The following is a 14,867-nucleotide window of genomic DNA, read 5'->3' as shown; positions in this document are numbered from 1 at the left end:
AACCATAAAACGTGACTTTTTCCATTCTGCCTCACCTGCTGGAGTTGATGTCAGAGCAGACGAAAGAGTAAGACCACTAGCTGAGGTAGAAGTAATAGGGAGAGCAAATGGTGTGGCAGATGCGGCAGGTTTAGTGAATCCTAAACTGAAACCTGTTGTAGACGTAGATGTAGTAGCTGGCGTTCCTGTGTCAAACAAACAAACAAATCCTATTTTACCATAACTGTGTATGTATTATACCAGTTTCAATCAGGATCCCTAAAAGTTTGTGATCCTACTTTTGTAGATAGAAAGATATTTGGATATATATGAAAAAGGAAAATATAGAAGTTGGAACCAAATCATGGTGAATACTTAAAAGAGGACCCTATGATTTAAAAAAAGCAAAAGAAAGTCCAATCAATGTGGTAATATTGAAATCCAATTTCAGTTCTATCCCTGGATTTACCTAAAACAACATTTATCCTTCCTTTTCTTTATACTCAGCAGAAAAACATCCCTCCCCTCCAAGGCTATTTAAACCACCATTCTCTACTGCTTCCACTTCCTTCTGTGTTTCTGTCAGCTCCTGCTACACCTTTCAATCTGCTTTTGTCCATCTCCTTCCTCTGTTCACTTCTTAAATGATACTGCCTATGGCTCCAGACCTGCTTCCATACTTCCCAACTGCAGAATTTCCACTAGGGGAATATGGGTCTAAATCTACACCTACTGGAGTCTCCCCTGGTTAGTTCCACCTGGATGTCCCTTCCCTTTGCACCTCGTCTCCCTATACAAAAACGTTCCTAAATCCCCCGCCATGGTCCACTTGGTTGCTCAAGCCAGAAACCATAATCACCCCTGACATTCCTTCTCTCTCCTGCATTCTATTAGTCACAAATCCTATTGATTCTACTGCAGAAATATCCCTGGATTACAAGCAACCTCAAAACCCTTAGCTCAGGTCATCTCCCTCTCAAGAACAATTACAATAACCTCTTAATTTGTTTCTGTGCTATCAGTCCTTCTAAACTTTAATCTATTCTTCGAATTACTTCAGTTACTTTAAAAATGAGAGAACACCACCAAAAAATAATACCCCGGTGATTCTCTCTGACTAAAGGCTCCCATTAGCTCTACACTATCTCTACACTGGAGTCAAAAGGCGTGGCACCCACATGCTCCTCACACCCCCTCTCCCTACCATTCCCACTTCTGAATCCTAAACTCCAAGAACCAAGTACTTCTCCTATTTCCCTGGATCCCTTTATGATTGGGCCTTTCCACTCCTCCATCAGGAATGATGTTTTCTGCCACCCCAAATAAACTCCTACTCTTATCTTCCTCTGCTTTCCTTGGTGCCTTTCATACATCTGTTAGAGCATTTACCAGATCACACAAGAACATATTACTACACCTGCCAGTCACCTTCACCTCATAACCCACTGAATGCCTTGCTCATGCATTCAGCAGCTGACATCATCAGTACCATCCTCCCCACCAGTACCATCACCACACCAAAAGCTAATACTAAATGTTCAAAGCATTATGTATACCTAAGGCCACAGAGTTAGGAAGTAATAGCTGCTCAAAAATATTAAATAAAGAAATACATAATGACCTTCATTTTGGCTTCTCCTCAAGGCACTGAGAGAAGCAGCTGCCAGAAATTAAACTTTTGGATTGCCCTTACCACAACGAGAAATTCCTGCCAGAGTACAGTGCTTTGAAATCCTGTATGGGTTCTCCAATCTCAGAAAATAAGAGAATCCACTGCTTGCCCTTGAAGCCAATCCTGTCCAAAACTCTGGTAGTAAACAGATGTGTTACACCTTCTGCTGGTAACAGGTGAGTAGCATCCAAATGAAGAAAGTCCACCAATCTTTAGTTTATTTAAACTTTTTATTTAATGTCAGTTAAATTAATAAATCTAACTTTTACTGAGTTTCCTCACTGTCCTCTCATTCATTCATTTCCTTTGACATTATTAACTGCCATCCTACTCCACTCACATTCCCTTTGGCATATCATTACAGAGAACTATGATGTTTTTGAGCTGGAAGGGAATCCAAAAATGTTTTAGTCCAATACACCCCTTTTATAAGTAACTAAAAGCTGCCAGATACTCTATGACCACCTAAACCTCACAATGATTTGGAGGTACAAGCAGGGTTTAATTCCAAGACTTCTGGCCTATAGTTTGTTGCTTTTTTTCACTAAAAGGATTCAAATGACTACAAAATTCAGTGTGAAATAAATCTCCACAGAAAAACCATATCTGTATTTTTTTTTTTTTTAAGATTTTATTTATTTATTTGACAGAGAGAGACACAGTGAGAGAGGGAACACAAGCAGGGGGAGAGGGAGAAGCAGGCTCTCTGCTGAGCAGGGAGCCCGATGCGGGGCTCGATCCCAGGACCCTGGGACCATGACCTGAGCCGAAGGCAGACGCTTAACGACTGAGCCACCCAGGAGCCCCCATATCTGTATTTAAGGGTTTTTTCCTGAATTAAAAAGTCATTGACTTTTTTAAAAACTCCAATACTGAAAGGTTCTGTGATGAGTCAGTGTCTGTGATCTATATTAGGTTCCTTACATGCTTCCTTCTATACCCCAGCTCTGTGAGATATTAAGAAAGAGAAGAGTAGAAAACCACAGATCTGGGATCTTTCCTCAAAAATTCTTACCCAGAGTTAATCCTGTAGTTATAGTTGTTGCTATTCCTGGGGACAAAAAGAGAAATAAAATTTAATCATCAATGGAAGATGACATTTTTTGGAGTTTATCACAAGGGCAAGACTTGGGAGTCATCCTGAGGGTGTGATACTACAACAACCAGTATTTTCTACCATAACCACTAAAACAAACATTCTTCCTATAGCACTGGTTTTCATATTACAGGCTGTATATAATTTGATATATTAGGGAATAAGATTTATAAATGCAAACAACTAATGCTTATAACAACACTAGGCAAGAAGTAAAAAAGCTACTCCAAGCAAACACTGGCACACAGTGTTGTCTCAAGAAGCTCACTGGCTGCTCTCATATTTACTCCTGCAGTTCTTACATTTTCTATGTATTGCTGTGAAAAGTTGCAGTCAAAGCTGGAAGGTCAATGCAAAAAGTGGTAACAGACTAAGAGTCCCTGAGGGTAGAGAATAAAGAGTAAATAAAGAAGTAAACTTTTTAAACAGCAGCACCAGTGAAACATATTTTTAACTTAATAATAACCAAATGTCTGTAAGTATTAAAAAACAAACAGCTTTTTATTATAGAAATGTCTACCAGAAACCTTGACCTCTTGCCCTTTTCCCATCAAAACAACTGTTTTAATAATACAAAAACTTAAAACATCTCTTAGGAAGGTAAATGATAATGTTATAGTAAGATAGGATGCTGACTGTCCCACATATGTGGCTAAGTTAATTAATGTCCAAATTGGTAAACTTGGCTTATCTTCACTAAGGTTAAACACTGCATTATATAATCTAATATAAAAATTAAATTAATTCATTATATTTAAAGAGATGTGTATCTTCTTTGTGTCAAGTATATTTTTAAAAAGTTATTTAAAAAAAGAGATCTTATTTCTTTTAATGTGTTTTCCTTCCCTTTTTTTAAGATTTATTTTTGAAAGACAGCTCGAGTGTGGGAGGGGGAGGGGCGCGACAGGGGGATAGGGAAAAGAGAGAATCTCAAGCAGACTCCCTGAGGAGCCTGAGGCCCAAAGAGGGGCTCATTCTGCAACCATGAGATCATGACCTGAGAGGAAATCAAGAGCTGGACCCTTAACCAACTGAGCCACCTACCCAGGCACCCCTAAATGTGTGTTTTCCTTTACACTAAAATACATCATAACCAATGTTGGGCCTATCACTGGCCCTTAATCCCACATCCCTATATATTTTTTTCATCTTAGTATTTACCATTTTTTAGGTCTGTCACCAAAGACCATCCCTATAAAGGGAACAGATATAGAACAGAACTTGAAAAAGAATATCCCATACCTACTCCCTGAAAATGTGACAATCCTCCTTACCTGTATTTGTTCCTCCTAGAGTGAACCCAGTGGTAGGTTTCGATCCAAAGAGCCCGGTGCCAAAACCACCTGAAGGAGCAGATGTAGTTGCAGGAGTTGCAGTGCTTCCAAGAGTTCCAAAATTGAGCCCCACAGAAGGGTTGCTTGTTTATAAAAAAACACAAAACAAAGTCTACTAGAACCAGTATTTCCTTAAGAAAAATAAAAACTCTTCAAGGTTAAGTACTTTCTTTCATTTAACGTATTCAATATATCACCATAGGATACAAAAGGAACTAACTATTTTTAACAAACCAAATTCAAGTATTTTCCTGTTCTCTTTAAAAAAAAAGTCACATACAAAAGATTTCAGATCCCAAGTATCACATATTCTACTTTTATAAGTTTTATTGAAAGCTAGCATATTTTTAAATGGCCATAGAGAAATCCTATGAATGTGGATCATTTTCCTCTTGAATGACTCATGTATAGTTCACACTTCTAAATACATTTGTTCTTCCCCAACTACTAATAACATAAAGAAAAATAAAACATACTCAGAAATAGAAAAGTTATTCTAAGTTGTCTTCACCACCTCTCTGTTGCTATATCACCATATTTATGGAGTTGGGCGGGGAGTGGGGGATGCAGTTAGTTTTCTTGCCACCAAAACAGCAATAAGAACTGGGGTCGGTGTGGGAAGGGGAAAAGGACTAAACATAACCTGGCAAGAGTAAAATACAAAGCAAAACTACCCTCTATCCAGATTATGTGTTCGTTCATCAGCAGAAATCCTCTTCAGAGTTCTTGAAAGCTTAAAAAGAACAGCTGATAATAACAAGGGATGTGAACAAAGTTCACAAATTTCAACTGTTCTTATCAAAACTCAGGGGCTCATATTTGCTATCTATAGGTGGGAGAGCAAATTATAAAAATAAACAAAAAATCTTGACAACTTGACACTCCAAAAATTGTGTAGGAGAGTTAAGAGAGATTGTAACACATAACATAATGGGAGCTCCCATTCATCCTATATAGGTATCTTTATTCCATCTGCCTGCCCTTCCATACAGACACAATCACCATAAAAGTCAAGGTCAGTTTTAAAAAGCTTAAAAGTCTGGGACATTTCAATTTAAGGAGGCAACAGTGTTATGGCTGGGTTCTAGTACCAGCTCCCCAATGTCCTGGGACTTGTGTGATGTAACTTAGCCTTTTTGATCCTCTATTTCCTCATATGCAAAATGGGAATAACAGTGCCCACTTAACAGATTTTTTGCAAAAGATTAAGAGATTGTGCATGGTGAATTAACTTCACTTAATAAATGTTGTTACTACTGTCATCAGTAGGAACTTAATAAATTCAACTAAACACATTATACACAAGGTATTATGCCAGCCCATCACCATGAGGGGAATAGAACCTGAAATCAGGCATCAACACTGAGTACGGGGGAAAAAAGGGAGTGTATCCTATGTCTTAGGTTATCACTGATTTTAAAATGATCTCTAGGAGCATAGGTGTGTGAAGTACAGAGGGTTGGCAGAACAGGGTTGCAAGGTCTCACCAACAAAGCACAAATCTTTAAACACTTAATCAACTGAAATAAAAAGGTATTTTAATAAACATTATTGGCAAATTTTGAAGACCTCAAATTAAGAAAATGGTTATTATGCTCTCCTCCCTCCCAAATAATTCAGTGATCCCATTTGGTTTTACTGCTATTCCATAAATATACAAAAGGTGTACAGTGAAATTATGTATTTTTAGACAATTAAAATATTTAAAATTTCTTGACAATTTAAGATAACTGAAGACACAATGAAGTGTTTCATAATTAAATGTAAAAACATTACCAAAGAAATACATCAAAGTGGTATCTTCTTACTCAAGAAAGTAGAAGAGAAATTTCTCGCAGGAGAGAAATTGATTTAGTTTAACAAAAGCTACCCCAGACAGGACCAAGTTTTGCCTCAAACCACTATTATCTGCCAATGACTCATCAGGATGTGTTACAGAAAAGCCAAGTTGTCTCCAACAGGTCAGGAATATTGTTTTAACTTCTCCAGCATGCCCTAATGTGGACTTAGAAAGTAACATTTATTGAGCACTTACCAAGTGCCAGATATGATGCTAAGTACTTTTACGTGCTTTACCTCATTCAACTACTCTGTGAAGTAAATATATTATACCCCTTTTCCAGATGTGGGAACTGAGGCTTGGAAAGTAACTTCACTAAAATGATTTACCTAAAGAGACCAAATCACCAGATGGCACTAGGGGAAGTCAGGTCTCCAAACCAGTACTCTACCAGAAAAATGTTAGACTGTGTCTCCTTTCGTTCATTTATGTAAGCCCTTCTAAAGTTTATTTTATTTATCTCTACACGCAGTGTGGGGCTTTCACCATCCCGAGATCAAGAGTTTCATGCTATTCTGACCGAACCAGCCAGGTGCCCCTTATCTAAGCCCTTCTAAAGACTGTGTACATGTTTCTAGCTGATCACTAATAACTCCTTTACTCAATCAACAAATATTTATTAAAGCCCTCTTCATGTGCCAGGAACTGTCATAGGGACTGAGGATGGAGTGGTAAATAAGACTCAGATCCAGTTCAGGAAGTTTCCAGTTAAGTGAGAGAAAGAGATTACTCAATCATTAATTCATTCAAAAAAATGTGTATTGAGCTCCACTGTGTCTACTAAAAAAAAAAAACCAGTATGAAAAGGTCTTCACTGTCATGGAGCTTCTATTCTATTGCTGGGATCAGAAAATAAGTCAACAAAAAATACAACGAACTGATTACAACCATGATAAGTGCTATGTTACAGGGTACTATGAAGATGGAAACTTCCTGTACACTTGCAGATCTAAAAACTGCCCCTCTGGAGATGTTAACATTTGAGTCCCAAAAGTAGACACTAGCTTGGCATATGAGGCAGGAGGTGATAGGGGAATTCCAATCAGAGGGAACTGCTCCCAAGTGGGAAGGGGTTTGGCCAAGCCTACCTGAGGAACTGAGAAAATGCCCAAGTTGCTACAGCAGTATTTTTCAAACTAAGATTAGGAGTATAAAATCAATTTAGTAGATCACAACTGACATTTTAAAAAATGAAATGGAACAGAACAGAAAATATCAAAGGGCATCACATAAATTAAGGGTAAATATCTTCCTTTGAAACTCTGTTTCAGTTATTTCTTTGCCTGTAATTTTTTTCATGGTAGAGTCTAAATCACTGAATTGTGGCAAACTGAAATGAGGAGTTGGGCTCAGGATGAGTCTGAAGAAGTTCCAGATTATTTGGATCTTGTGGATCATGGTAAAATTTATTTTTACTTCATTCCAAGGATAATGAAAAATCATTAAAGGAAGGCAATGGGAATTTTAAAAAATGACTCTGATTATGTGTTAAAAAAGGCTTGACATCAAAGTAGATTTTTGAAACAGCAATTACGATTCCACTGAACTAATCAAAGTAGGAGATGACGGGAATAGTTTTCATCAAATATGAGAAGGGTTACTGGTTGAAAACTTGGAAGAAATCCTAAGTATTTACATAAGAATGTAAGCTTCAGGAGAGCAGGACCCTTATTTATCTCACCACCTAAAACAGAGTCTATTATATAGTAGTGTATTCAATGAATATTTGTTCCATGAATGACAAGAGCTTGCAACAGGATGGTGGCACTGCAAGTGAAGCAAATGGAAACTGAATAATTAAAATTATCAGGCCTTGCTGATTAAAGGTGCAGAGAGAAAAGGAGGTATTAAGGGAAATTCCCAGATTTTTTACTTGACTGTGTAGTCTGCCCCCCCCCTTCTAATACAAGGAAGATATTTTTGCCTTTTTAATCTACAATGACATCCCTCAACTTGAGGAGATACCTTGTAACACTTTCTATGCACACTTCTTAATTTCATTAACTCCTCCACTTTTACCTTTTTAAAAAGACTGAGTTCTAAACATTAAATCTCTCACCATGAAAATGACGTTTAACTATTTTAATTGTCTCTTTCTGGACCTCTGCTAGCTGTATTTCGTCACCGCCTGAAGTGGTGGTTTAGCAGGTTGCACAAAAACGACAAATATGCTATACCTACATTTTTCAGTGTAAGCAAAAGACCATGTGAGTCATTACAACACAACACTCACGTACACTAATTTGCACATACTGTTCAAAATTATCACCAATAAATTCTACAACACGTATTTAAAACAAGAAACTACAGTAACAAAGGATAGGGTTCCATGAGGTACAAAGATGTGAGCTCGTTTAAAATGCCACAAAGTCATTAAAGCATTGGAATGTCCAAAACCGTATATCCTGCAACTGAATCTGAATTATCAGAGATAAACTTGTAATTGTCCTCCTTAAAATTTCCTATTGTCTTTTTCTGAAACTCCAGAGTAGCCACAATGTCGTTCATTCGTTCTGTGCCTCAGACTGCCGCACTGAGAGGGCTCGGCGTGAAATCCCAGGCCCTTTCACCCAGCCAGACCGAGTGGGGAGGTAGGGACACTGTGTGAACCACTGTGGATTCTGGGGACCTCACAACCCTGTGACCATCCTCCCCATCAGGCCGCCAAACGGCAGAACTACGAGGCTGGCGCTGCGCAAGTTTTTTTTTTTTTTTCTTCCAGGCCCACCAGAAAGGAAGCCAGCGGGAAGAGAGAGGGACGGGCCCACCCACCGGAGTCTCGCGGGGAGGACCCGGGCCGGGAAGGCGAGGAAGCGCGGTTACCTAGATGCTCCCGTCCCGAAGGAGAAACCGCCGCCTGCGCCGGTCCCGCCGGCGGCTACGGTGGTGGAGCCCAGTGTGCTGGTTCCGAAGGAGAACCCCGTGGACATGGCTGCCAGGGCTCAGCGCCGTCAGGAAGCTGCAAGGGGTCTGGGACGCTCCTCTCTCCTCAAAGCCAAGGCGGGCCGGGCAGCATCACTCTCGCCCAGCCGCGACCTGGCGGGAACTTCAAGCCCCAGTGGCTGAGAAGACAAGGCCGAAGTGGGTGGGGCAACCACCCGAGAGAACGTTCCGGCGCCCGCCGCGCGCACGTAACCCACCAGGAGCGAGCCCGCCGCGCAAGGCACTCTGGGATGGGGGTGGGTTGCGCGCCCTGCGCCGCGCGCCGCGCGCGGCGCAAGGCATCCTGGGAGGGAGTGAGCTGGGTGTGAGAGAGAGAGAGAGAGCGCGCGAGAGGATGAGCAGGGTTAGAGGCAGAGGGAGAGGGAGAAGCAGGCTCCCTGCTAGCCAGGAGCCCGATATGGGGCTCGATCCCAGGACCTTGGGACCATGACCCGAGCGGAAGGCAGACGCTTAACCATCTGAGCCACCCAGGCGCCCTCTTAAGGGGTAGGCGCTTAGCGTTAAAGAGGAGCGAAACCGTTTCCTTTAGTTCTGTATTGGCATATGCGTTGACGTAATGTGTACTTTATGGCTGTAGAATCTTAATTATTGCTTACGTGTTTCCCTACTGCTAAAAGGGATGCGCGAAATCCCAGAGTGGGGAAGGCCCTTTTGAGCAATCCAAGCCCTGCTATAGAAAAGGAGGCGCGCTCAGCCTTCGGTTGGCTGCCGTCCCTTCCCGGAGAAGGACGGGGAGCTTCTCTGTTCCCAGACGGTTCGGAAATCAATCGATAATAATTCATTCATCCGCTCCACAGCGTTTGGAGCCCGTTAAGCGCAGTCATTGCGAGTTGCCACCCAGGAGGCTCAGAGAGCGTCCTTTAGTGGGGGGTGGCCGAACTTGGTGGTGGTGCTGTGCATACCCCTGGACGTCAAAGGATGTGGTCAAGTCCACGAAGTTTTGCAGCGTATCCTGCTGGGTAGGAGTTTGGGACCTCCGGCCCATCGCGGGAGGTCCCCCCGATGGCTGCATTCTGGCTTTGGGCTTTGCATTGCTCTGACGCCCCTTTGGTACCTACCAGAGGAACTGCAAAGTGGACGGGATAAGTACAGAAACAAGCACAATATAGTGCGGAATTTAAGGGTTCCATGAGCAACCCCTAAACATAAGAAAAATGTAGATTTAAGGAAGAGATCCCGTCTTGTAGAAGGATCAGGAAAGGCTTCGTGTCAGTGGTGCGAATGGGGTGCTGTCATCATAATGTGGGTCTTTATTCAGAGATTGTTACATTACTCCCGCAAATGGTTTTCTTACCTGTGATTTCTTCCAGTAAAATTCATCCCATAAGCAACCACCAGATTTGCTTTCCTAAAACAGTTCTCACCATTGCACTGCCTTGATGGAACACTCAGTGGCTGTTTAGTCTAGCATTCATCCTCCATATGACAAATCTTTCTAAGCTCAGGTCTCACAACTCTTAATGCAGCACTTTCTCCTCTGTTGAGGTTGGGCCTTGCTGCCTCCTGTAGACTGAATTGTGTCCCTCCAAGATTCATGTGTTAGAGCCTTAACCTCCAATGTGATGGTGTTTGAAAAGACGGCCTGTGGAACGTAATTAGGGTTAGGTGAGGTCATGAGGGTGGGGTCCTCATGATGGGATTAATTCCCTTCTAAGAAGAGAAATGAGAGAACTCTTGTTTCTACACTTCAGAGGACACAGCTAAAAGGCAGCCTTCTTAGGCAAGAAGAGAGCTGATGGGCACCTTACCTTGAACTTCTCAGCCTCCAAAACTGAGAAGTAAATTTCTGTTGTTTAAGCCACCCAGTCTGTGGTATTTTGTCATGGCAGCCTGAGCACTTACACATCACCTCTGTTTGTTTAATTAAAAAACTAGCATTTTAAATATTATGGAAGTCACCATAAGAATAATAAAAAAGGGACATATTTGAACTGTAGTATAAAGAAAAATTTCATAGTGATTGAACAGGAGAAGAAAAAATAAAATAAGGGTTTTAGAACTTTAGAAATAAGTCTATTTAAGAGGAGCTGCAATATGTATGGTCTGATCCTCTGAAATAGAATGCTATTATCAGTGATGATTTATAAGATGGTCAATAAGAGGACTATGGGGAAAAAAATCTAGGGTACTTTTGTCTGGAAAAGAAAAAGAGATGATTTTTGGAGGAAGATAGAATATGGCTCCCTACATCTTTTAATCTCATTGTGTATTCTTTCCAAAACTTTTGAAGAATATCAACCTAAAATTAGTAAGATCAAAATGCTTGGCACAGGGTCACCTGGGTGGCTCAGTGGGTTTAGCCTCTGCCTTCCACTAAGAGCCCCAAGTGGGGCTCTGTGCTCAGTGGGGAGCCTGCTTTTCCCTCTCCCTCTGCCTGCCGTTCCCCCTGTTTGTGCTCTCTCTCGCCCGCTCTCTCTGTCAAATAAATGAATAACATATTTTTTTAAAATGTTTGGCACATACAATTTATATGTTAATTAACAAAACGTAAGATTAGCAGGAAGGAAAGAGGATGTAAAAATGTAGTAGGGACTAATATAATATTTCATAATAGGGGAAACTGATGTGGGCTATATAGGAATTATCTTTGCAATCATTTTGTAAGTCTAAAACAATTTTAAAAAGAAGTTTATAAGGGGCACCTGGCTGGCTTAGTTGGTAGAGCATGCAACTCTTGATTCTCAAGGTCATGAATTCAAGCCCCATGTTGGGTGTGGAGTCTACTTTTTAAAAATGAAATAAAATAAGAATAAGTTTATAAAAGAAAGTAGTGAGAAATATGACTTAGATAAAAGTTTATGTATTGGGGGAGTCACTCAAATTGACAAACTATTCTTTTAACTTTATAAAAAATTTTAGTATGGCATTTTTGTCTTGTATCTGGCAGAGTAGTTTAAATTATGCAGCAGTAACCCCCAAGATGCCACAGAGAGGAACACTGCAGAGATGGAAAGTGGACTACTCAACGAACAGCAGTATTGCAATCTATTACATGCCTCTAGATACACCGAGTGTAAAACTGGACCTCAAAGACTTTTCTCATATAGCTTCTTCTGTTGTCCTATTAGCAAAAAGAAGACACTTTGCATCCTTTGTTCTACAGAAATAAAACTCCAAAGAAAGCAGTTACTATAAGCCAGTTATTTGGTTATTCAGTGGAAAGCTTGAAGTAAAATGTCAACATAGGCTTCATGCCTATTTAAGCCTAAAGCCTATGCAGCCAGGCAAAACCATGGAGCACAGGTATTTGGCTTAACCATCCTTATTTAGAGTAACACATTGTATTCCAAAGGATGTTTCAGATATTCCTCTTTGACATGGTGGGACCTGAACCCATGTATCAATTCTATGTGAATTATTGCTTTCCAAGAATGAAGCAAATGATTCAAATTCTAAATTATATAGCAAACCACTTTGCTTCCCCTTGTTTTTTATATTATGAGAATCATGCTAAGAAACCCCATCTTTCGCTGATTTACTGGCTGTATGGTGACATTTTTTTTTTTAAGATTTCATTTATTTATTTGAGAGAGAGAGAGAGAGAGCACATGAGAGGGGGTAGGGTCAGAGGGAGAAGCAGACTCCCCGCCAAGCAGGGAGCCCGATGCAGGACTCGATCCTGGGACTCCAGGATCATGACCCGAGCCGAAGGCAGTCGCCCAACCAACTGAGCCACCCAGGCGCCCCTGTATGGTGACATTGTTAATGTCATAAACTGAATTATCTGAAAGGCAATAGCACTGTAAAAAATTTTAACTTGCATTAAAATGTCTAAAGAGGCTTGTTTCCGTGGTGTATTCAGATCAGGATAACTCTGGGAAGGAAATTGGAATCTTTAAGTCTATTTAAGAGGAGCTGCAATATGTATGGTCTGATCCTCTGAAATATCCAAGAGAGAAGTTGTAATTTAGAGCCTATATATAACCAGATGACCTCTGTCTTGAATTTATTCCTGGGAATCTATTGACTTTAAAGATTTAGATAGTGTCCTTCCTTTTTAAAAATCCTATTAAATTTTCAAAAGATCCAACAACAACAAAATTTATGGAGAGAGAGATCACTAATGAAAATGTGACAAAATGTTAATAATTGGTGACTCTACAAGAAAGATATGTGGATGTTCATTGTACTGCTCTCTCAGCTTCTCTATGGGTTTGAAATTTTTCATAATAAAAAGTTGGAGCCTAAAGCTAAAACAAAAGTTTCCAAGAATAGGTCCAGTAGTGATCTGTTTCCTGATAAAGTTTTCACCCATCACCCAAGAAATGAAAAAAAATGAAAAGCAATATAGGAAGTTTTACATGAAGCTAATTTTATTTATTTATTTATTTTTAAACATTTTATTTTTTTAAGTAATCTCTACACCCAACGTGGGGTTCAAACTCACAACCCCACGGTCAAGTCACATGCTCTATTGACTGAACTAGCCAGGCATCCTGAAGCTAATTATATTTAATTTAAAGTGTAGTCATTTGTTTTGAAATTGTGTCCTTCTTACTGGTGAGTGTGGGCGATGGGACATGAAAAGGTTGCTTTCATGACCTGATAACAATAATGAATAAGAATAAGATCAGGAAAAGAAACTTGGCAATGTTGGCATAAAATAAATGAGGGAAGCTATCTTGTTGCCATTCATTTTCATGCTTCTCTTTTTCTCTAAAAAAAAAAAAAAAATCCCGATTTTGTTCAATGTGGCACACATTTACCTGTGGCCAATTAGATGTATGTGGGAGACTTGAGATGAGACTCACCTCATGTATGAATATGACTCATTTAAAGGAGTAGCTGCCGAACATCCCTTTTGCCATTCTCCTCCTCCTTCTTTCCTGCTGCCTGGGACTTAGACACATGGCTGGGTCTCCAACAGCCATCCTGGTCTGTGAGGAACTTAAGAATGAAAGTTATATGCTAAGGAGGGTGTAGCAGAAAAATAGTATCATAGAGTCATATCAGCCATGATTTGCCTACCTTCAGACTTGTTTTACTTTATTTATTTATTTATTTGAGAGAGAGAGCAGGGGGAGGGGCAAAGGGAGAGAGAGAAGCGGCTCTACCACTGAGCAGGGAGCCTGACACGGAGCTCGATTCCAAGACCCTGGGATCACGACTGAAGCTGAAGGCAGATGCTCAACCAACTAAGCCACCCAGGTGCCCCTTCAGACTTCTTTTAAATGAAAGAAAAAATCAACTTCTGTGTTAAGTTATCATAGTTGGGGCTCTGTTATTCATAGCTAAATTTAATATACCAGTTTAAGTAGGAACCCACACTAAAAGATAAATTTTACATGTGTTACTGAAGAAACAGGAAATATCCAAGATGAACCAAGGTCAAGATTATCTATAGGACTGGAATATAGTGATAAAGGCAACGACAAAATATCCTGTTATCTAATTGTTTGGAAAAATGATAGCAGAGGGCGCAGTCAGGTTCTAGTCTCAAAAACATGGGAGCCAAAGAGGGAGAATGTATCTGCATTTATTGTTCTCATATTTTAAGGAAACAAGTCACTGTACCTGATGGACTCAGTGTCCACTGTCATGAAGCTGAAATACATCATAAGACTGTTCCATAGCATGCACAAAATTTCCCTCAATTCTCTTTGATCAGTTTTCCCGTAGCTTGATTAGACCTCTTTTGATTACAAGGAATAGAAATCCGCTCAAAATAGTTTAAGCACAAGTGTGTATGTATGTGGGGGGATGTGGGAATACAAAGTTACTACTGATAGGTCTTGTTTTTGAGACATGGGAGACAGACATGGAATACAGAGAAGTTTCAAGTGAATCTAGAAGAAAAGGAATAGCCAGGCCTCAAGTATATCAGAAAGCAACTGCTCTCTCTCTCCCTCTCTCAAATAAATAAATAAATAAATAAATAAATAAATAAAGTAAAAGAAGTCTGAAGGTAGGCAAATCATGGCTGATATGATGATTTTATGATACTATTTTTCTGCTACACCCTCCTTAGCATATAACTTTCATTCTTAAGTTCCTCACAGACCA

At 40.1% G+C, this 14,867-nt stretch overlaps 1 protein-coding gene across 2 annotated transcripts in view; it reads right to left on the bottom strand.

Annotated features, from left to right (window-relative positions):
• Positions 1-9,059, bottom strand: part of NUP58 (nucleoporin 58) — a 40,366-nt gene extending 31,307 nt beyond the window's left edge. Inside the window, exons 1-4 of one of the 2 annotated variants that reach the window (XM_006738120.3) lie at positions 8,745-9,059; positions 4,022-4,164; positions 2,667-2,702; positions 36-185 (exon numbers count right to left, since the gene is read on the bottom strand). In XM_006738120.3, the coding sequence (XP_006738183.1) occupies positions 36-185; positions 2,667-2,702; positions 4,022-4,164; positions 8,745-8,851 (436 nt within the window). In that variant the 5' untranslated portion in view covers positions 8,852-9,059. The remainder of the gene's footprint in view (positions 1-35; positions 186-2,666; positions 2,703-4,021; positions 4,165-8,744) is intronic. The other variant, XM_006738121.3, reaches the window with a different exon arrangement.
• Positions 9,060-14,867: the final 5,808 nt, after the last annotated feature.

The sequence above is a fragment of the Leptonychotes weddellii genome, chromosome 3 (genome assembly GCF_054177405.1).
Source record: "Leptonychotes weddellii isolate Sample4059 chromosome 3, ASM5417740v2, whole genome shotgun sequence".
NCBI classification, from domain to species: domain Eukaryota; kingdom Metazoa; phylum Chordata; class Mammalia; order Carnivora; family Phocidae; genus Leptonychotes; species Leptonychotes weddellii.
This window is presented reverse-complemented; position numbering and strand designations above follow the sequence as displayed.